Raw genomic sequence first — 7,500 nt, 5'->3', positions numbered from 1 at the left:
TCGATGTGGAGAACACCACCAAAGGAGACTCTGGCCGGTACCGCTGCATCGTCCAGTCAGACCGGGGCGTGGGCGTGTCGAGTTATGCCGAGCTCATTGTCAAACGTAAGTGGAGAGTGGAATGTCAGGGGCAGGGGCAGGAGTGGGGGATTTCTCTGGCTCTTGAGGGAAATAGTAATCCTTGGCAAGATATCATGTGCAATTCCTGACAGACAAGTAGCCCTAAATATAAATCTTCATTTGCGCTGGCGTTTCACGGAGTGGAAACTTCGACTGCAAACAACCTTCTCAGGGTTTTCAACTCCTCTGTTCTTGTGTGCAGCTCAGCTATGACTGCATGTGTGGTCCTGTTGCAGAAAAGTGTGGCCGGCATCCCAGTTACACACACACACACACACACACACACACACACACACACACACACACACACACACACACACACACACACACTCTCAGACAGACCTGCTACACTGCTCAGAACACACACACACACACACAAACACACAAACACACATACACACACACCCCTCACAGACATAAATCTGCCACAAGCCTTTGCACATACATTCATGCACACACGTATACACACACACACACACAGACACACACCTACACAAACACACACACACTTATACAGAGAGAGAGAGTAAAGTCTCTTTTTATGCAGTGGGAATTTTCCAGCGCTGGGGCCAGAAGTGGGTCTCCCTAATTTCCATTCCCCAAGTTCACCACTGCGATGTGAGCCGCCTGTACAGTACTCCCTCAGTCCAGGCTGGCCGGTGTTTGATTGATGGCTTTAATCCGACCTCCCCAGATAGAAGCCTGTCCATCACAGCCAGACTGCCCTAGTGGGTGTCCGCTTGACTGGCAAAGGCCTTAGCAGACGTGCTCAGAGCGCATAGCAGGGAGTCTGCACTGGATGTGTGTGTGTGTGTGTGTGTGTGTGTGTGTGTGTGTGTGTGTGTGTGTGTGTGTGTGTGTGTGTGTGTGTGTGTGTGTGTGTGTGCATGTGTGGGTGTGGTGAGGATGTATGAGTATGATATATATATATATATATATATGCAAGCAAGCACACACACACACCCACACACACACACACACAGACACACACATATTTATATATAAAATGTATGTGAGTATGTGTGTGTATGCGTGCTTGACTGTATGTATGTGTATGTGTGTGTGTACATGTTTGTGTGTGTGTGTGTGTGTGTGTGTGTGTTTGTTGGTGAATCACAGCTGTCAGTGTATATGAGGTCTAGTGTGTGTTCATCTGTTTAGGACTGAATCCTCAAGTGAGATTCAAAAGAGACTGTCAGCCTCCTTCCACACGTCCAATTATGCATCATCATTTAAACACTATTACCAGAGACGGCTGCTTTCTCAGACAGTAATTGAAATGTATTACAAAAGCAACAACCAATTCCCTTGATCCATTGAGGCTGGGCTTGTTAAATCTATCACTTTATATTTTTCTCCCGAATCACACAATTCACTTGCCGGATGTTTCTTGGGTATGCAGAAAGTGTACTGGCTGTGTAACGCAGTTGTATATCTCGCCTGTTCTTAGCTTAGATGCTGTAATTACATACTACTGTATATGAAACAGAGCATGCAAGAATTGCCACAATCCAATGTGGTGTTCTTGTGGGAAGTATGGATGGACAAAGGCAAACCACACGTAACACTTCAAAAACATTACAAGGTCTTATGGTATAAGATTAAGATCAAAAGATCTATCCAGTGAGGGATATACATTGACCATATACTCAAACACACACACACATGCGCGCGCACACACACACACACACACACACACACGCACACACACACACACACACACACACACACACACACACACACACACACACACACACACACACACACACACACATACACTCACAGCCTCTCAATGATGTTTCTCATGCCACTCTCAGCAGAGCATGTGATTTCCCTCTGTGCTGTATAGGTACTCTCTCCCTCTCTCTCCCCACAAACAAACACACACACACACACACAGACGTGCGTGCACACACACACACACACACACACACACACACACACACACACACACACACACACACACACACACAGACACATCATATTGCATCCCAGTGCCATCCTCTCTGTCCAAGGGTATAGAGAGTATGTGTGTGTGTGTGTGTGAGAGAGAGCGAGAGACAGAGAGACAGAGAGAGAGAGAGAGAGAGAGAGAGAGAGAGACAGAGAGAGAGAGAGAGAGAGAGAGAGAGAGAGACAGAGAGGAGAACCAAATTCGTCTGGCCAGGTCTTGGGGACAGAGCTGCCAAGGCCTGCAGGTTAACAAGGCTGACCCTGCAGCTCAGCTCCACACGGGGAGCCCTGGGAGAGATAAATCATTCAAGCAGTGCCCTCTCTTTAAGTCCACCACATCCACATCCACCGCCTATTAGGTCCCACAGAGGGCTATTACCACATCACACCACACACCTGGAGCCGGTGCTGGTCTTGGTTAACTCCCCGTTTAGCCTCACGGATTAGCTAGCACGTAAATGCTATTCGCATGATACTGGACATGCGCTGTGCTTGTGTTGTCAATGTCAGAGAGGACTTTTGTACAGAGAGTTGTTTAACCTTCAGAGTAGGGAGGTGTACTCTTGCCTTTTAAGGCCCTTTTAAATGGCTTACAGTTTCACTCTGAAATGCACTGGACTCTTTCATGCTGTTGGATCCAGCCTGCCTCTCATACGGCTCAATGTTCTGCTGAAACAGTAAGAACACGTTGAAGGTTTGAAATTCTGTTGGCCCCTAAAACAGTTTACATGAACCAAAATATCCACACGAAAAAAAAAAAAAAAACATTCCCAGAGGGAGGCCTCTTTTATACTCTTTAAATATTGACCAAATGGGTTCCTTAATAGGAAACAGCGTAAGGATCTTGGGATGGCAAAGACTGTTTTGGAACAGATATCTGGAGATCCTGCTGGTTTGGGGGTTAGGTTGCAGGGCGACGGCCATCTCTAAATATAGGCTCGGTCGCGGTCGCGGTCGCGGTCGCTGGCGTGGGTGTGTCTGGCAGGTGCGGCAGCGTGGCACCACACAGCTGTGCCTTCAACTGAACATCCTACACAACTGCTGGGTCAGCTCCATGACGACGACAGCTGCCTGGCGACAGAGGCCGTGGCGACAAGCAGCCACACCCAGTGTCCACACCAGAGACGTGTGGCCGCTAATACCGCGCTAATCCATCGCCTGCCTGTTCCAGGACCTTTGACCTCTGGAGAGCCACTACAAAAGGCTGATAGTGTGATGACATGCATTATAGTGTGGAGAATAGTTTCGCTGATTTATCCTCAGGGTGTCACAGTGGGTAGCATTTCATAATTTTAACCTTCAACTAGATTTATATTCCCATAATTTTAAGTCTAAGTTTCATATGCGAGAGTATGAAAGAACAGACCTTTTAATAATGTAAAAGGTTGAAATATGAAAGGGCACATCTCATTTCATATTCAGCATATGTCCCCCTTGCAGGTCTTGAACTATTGACCAGGAATGAAATGGAGCCAGGTTTGTGTTTTTAACTCATTACAGATATGATCAATATCCATATAGATCTGCCACTCATCGGGCACGGCGCGGCGCGGCACGCCAGCTGTGGTTTGATGAAGCGTCTCAACCTTTTGTTTTCACATTATGGCACGTGTCAGTGGGCATGGCCGTGTCTGGAGGAGGTCTCGGAGATCGATCGATCGCGGGCCGTCGCTCCGGAGCTGATGTCTTTTTTCAGCCATGCGAACGCAATGACAGCCACGGACACAGACAGCTGCGCGCTCCCGGTGACACTGCCACCTGGACGTCTCTGGCTTGACGCGGAGCCGTCGCTTTGAAATCCGTCGGGTGCACAGATTGAAATGTCACTTCATGTTAAGCCAGTCCGTCCAATCACTGGAAGGGTGGAGGGTGGCACCGGGACTTTTTTCTCTTTTTTTTGGGGGGGGGGGGGGGGGGTGAACTGAATATTTTCTTGTTGTTTTTTTTCTTTCTCCACTGTGAAACGTCTCCACCTGTTCCCTGTCTTGCTGTCTGAAAATTGAGAAGTCAGACAGAACCTCAGGGACTAGGGTTACAAAATGATGGAGAGAGGGGAGAAGGAAAGAAAGAGAGAGATTAAAACTGCCAGATGTTAGATTTCTCCTCGAGTAATGTGATCTAGACAGAGAAGGATGTTTGGAGCTCGACTGGGGTTGAGGGTCCACGGATCTCTTGAGAATCTGGACGACTCTGAAACAATGCCTCTAGCCATAGAGAGAATGTTAAATGAGGTCAAATTTAATTGCTTAACATCCTCTCAACATGACATAATGAGTTTTTGGTGTTGTTTAACAAGTTTGGCAAGTTTTAACCGTGCAAATTCATCATTTGGATGTGCAGAGAGTGACTGAAGTATTTTACGGGCTCCTGTTGGTGCAGAGCTTTTCCACTGGGCTGGAGTCCCAGCGCTCTTATATGCGATATGGTTTGGGGAAGCTCATAGACACACTTGCTTTCCTCTCAGCTTCATCACTCTGCTCGGGTCACACCTGCACATGGGCCTGTCAGGAAGACGGATGACCCATTACTTCACCAGTAATTGGTGTTCTCCGTGGTTCCAATCAATATCATATCCCTCCCCCTGAAAACATGTTTCTTTTACACTACGGGCCTCGGCGGGTGTCAGAATGCCTACAGCATTTCCACCTGAGCTTTGAAACATGCCTGATGCCTCCCTTTGTGAGCGAATTTCATACAGACCAAGTCAAAAGTAAAACATGGGGGAAAAAAAGCACATCTCATTAGCTTAACCCTGTAACAGTGAGTGATGATAAATAGCATGTCTTTGTGCGTATTGACTTTCCAATGCTAAAGAGTTTTTTACTCAGAAAATGCCAGACCTGGATTTTTCCCGTCAAGACAGTCATCAATTGTGAAGGCCTATGGGGCGTGTTCTGTATGAGGAAAAATGGTGGCCATAAGCAAGTTACTCATCATAATAGATATAATAAACAATGCTAAAATGAAAGAACAGCCGGGAGCAGAAACACCACCATGCGCAAACCCATTCCCAGCCTGCCACACTGAACGTACACAGAAACATACATTTGTTCAAGGTCCGTTTTATTTTATGCCCAAATCACTTATCACCATAATAGATTTTTTGTGCTCTAATGGCTCCTAATCACACACACTTCTGCTGCAAGGGTGTGTGTGTGTTATAGAGAGAACGAGCGAGAGAGGATGTGTGTGTGTGTGGTAGCAGGACTCTGTAAAAAAAAAAAATAGGTCGCAGGAGAAGTAGAGCAGGACCACAGGGGTGACGGGTAATGAAATTCCTCTCGGTTCTGAAACGATGAAGGTCAGGAAATTAATTGTTTTAACTCATTAGCTCTTTTCAAATCTCCCCCATATCACAAAAGCTCACTCTCCATGTTGGGAATCAGAAAGCCCCCCTTTTGTGCGGTGAGCTCACAGTACTTTAATTGCACCTACTTAAGATGAAACCCAAGGCATCAGATGAATAGGAATCTCTACAGAGTCATGGTACACACACACCTCCATCACCTAGAATAGAAAGAGGTCCGGACATCAGACATCAGAAGCCTTAATGTTTTTGTCTTTGTGTCTCCACGTGTGATACAAAGCCAGCTTAGGCTGACTAAGTGGTGTTTACGAGTACTGTTGCTTGGCGACGTAGCTGATAGGCGTTTGTTATTAAACTCGTTTTGTCCTTTGTTTCTGTTTGCCTTCTAGAACCTCCAGTTCCGATCGCCCCACCTCAGCTCATTGCTGTCGGCGCCACCTACCTGTGGATCCAGCTCAACGCCAACTCAATCAACGGAGACGGCCCCATCACCGAGCGCGAGGTCGAGTACCGCACCGTGTCTGGGAGCCTGATTGACAACCAGCCCGTGGACAAGCCCACCCACAAGATTGGCCATCTGGACCCGGACACTGAGTACGAGATCAGCGTGCTTCTGACCCGACCCAATGATGGGGGTACCGGGGCGCCTGGTCCTCCACTGCGTGCCAGAACCAAGTGTGCTGGTGAGTCAGTCAAACATGTTAATACTTATTTACTACATCAGAGGGAAAGGGGGGAAATCTCACCGGACAGGCCACATCAGGGGCCATCCCAGCCAGGTGTTTTGCAGTTCAATTCTCTTTTAATTTGTTTGGTTAGATTTATAGAAGTTAATCTATGTTCCAGCAAGAGGTCTTTATTAATATAGGGGCATGTTTATTTTCATTAATTCCACACAGATCCATTCATATTTTACTATTTTACTATTTTACCTTGAACTCTGCTTACCCACTAAAATGAATGAGAAGCACCTGTGAACCTCGTCCTTTTAAATAAATTCACCAATGTTTATAGATCTGTATCTCCTCCCTGTACACATGATGGAAAGCCAGACCAGACCCTCTTTCAGCCTCTTGATGAATAGGCCTGGGACACAGCAGAAAGAGAATGACTTGATCTCTGCAACACTGAGGATGTTATTACCGCCATCTTAATTCCTTGTGGCCCTCTTGTCTTTGGGTTCAGCAAACCCGAGTGAGAAACATCTTGTTGGGGAGGAGACTTATTGTAGTTGTGGTAGCGCCTGCTGCACCATATAGTGATACCTTGATGACACCGGCGTCAGAAGAGATTGGGGGGGGGTCATATCTGAGGTGTGGTAATTGTGACCGTGTAGCAGGTCGGGTGGGTTTCTGGGGACGAAGGGGTGGCTTGGTGGCTGGTGATTGATGATGGTGCCTCAGTTGAATCACAGCGAGCCATGTTTAGAGAACAGGTGGGCTTTGTGTGCTGGGCTCGGGAGATGGATGTGGATGACTCACCCTGGTCATCTGTAGAGACGATGACAGTCTTCTCAGTCCCCCTACCTCTGCTTTATGTCTGGGATTTTCGGACATTTTGAGGATTCTGTGATTGATACAAGACATACATTTCAGCTGAGTAGCCATTTCTTCACGAGCTGTAAATTAAAAATATCCCCACATTTGTTCTTTGACGTAAAAGAGAAAAGAAGATTAATTTATTTCTGTGTGGCAGAAGTTAATTAATGACTCCTCTTTATTTGCCAACACATTTTTTCAAATTACTGGAAATAAATTGAGCTAAGTCACAGAAGATAGTATTAAAGTGGCCGTCTTGGTAATTTGGCCCCAGTTGTTGGTTTTCATTCTCAAGCACATTATCTCCTCACCTTGGCCCATTCCTTTCATATGCTCTTCCTCCAAAGGGGATTGCCAACAGGTTCCGTTTCCTACGGGGATGTTTGTTTGTAGCTAGATCAGCAGAACACTCATTAAGCAGCTAATGCTAAATTCATTACGGTCTGCTGTTGTTTACCCCAATACCCCCCAACCCCATTCGTCTCCTCTGTGCAAACTAAGCGAAAGCCATCTCTGCACCTGAAATGCACCGGCCGATGGATGTACCCCACCATGGGGGAGTGAGGCTTGTCTCCCTTAATG

At 46.8% G+C, this 7,500-nt stretch overlaps 1 protein-coding gene across 21 annotated transcripts in view; it reads left to right on the top strand.

Annotated features, from left to right (window-relative positions):
• ptprma (protein tyrosine phosphatase receptor type Ma) overlaps positions 1 to 7,500 on the top strand; it is a 193,268-nt gene that overhangs the window by 76,799 nt on the left and 108,969 nt on the right. For all 21 annotated transcript variants that reach the window (XM_031583787.2, XM_031583786.2, XM_031583784.2 and 18 more), the window contains exons 6-7: positions 1 to 105; positions 5,770 to 6,063. The exon at positions 1 to 105 is cut by the window's left edge and continues 70 nt beyond it. In XM_031583787.2, the coding sequence (XP_031439647.1) occupies positions 1 to 105; positions 5,770 to 6,063 (399 nt within the window). The remainder of the gene's footprint in view (positions 106 to 5,769; positions 6,064 to 7,500) is intronic.

This window comes from Clupea harengus, chromosome 17 (assembly GCF_900700415.2).
Source record: "Clupea harengus chromosome 17, Ch_v2.0.2, whole genome shotgun sequence".
Taxonomy (NCBI): domain Eukaryota; kingdom Metazoa; phylum Chordata; class Actinopteri; order Clupeiformes; family Clupeidae; genus Clupea; species Clupea harengus.
The sequence above is the reverse complement of the archived record's forward strand: the minus strand, read 5'-3'. Positions and strand labels throughout refer to the sequence as shown.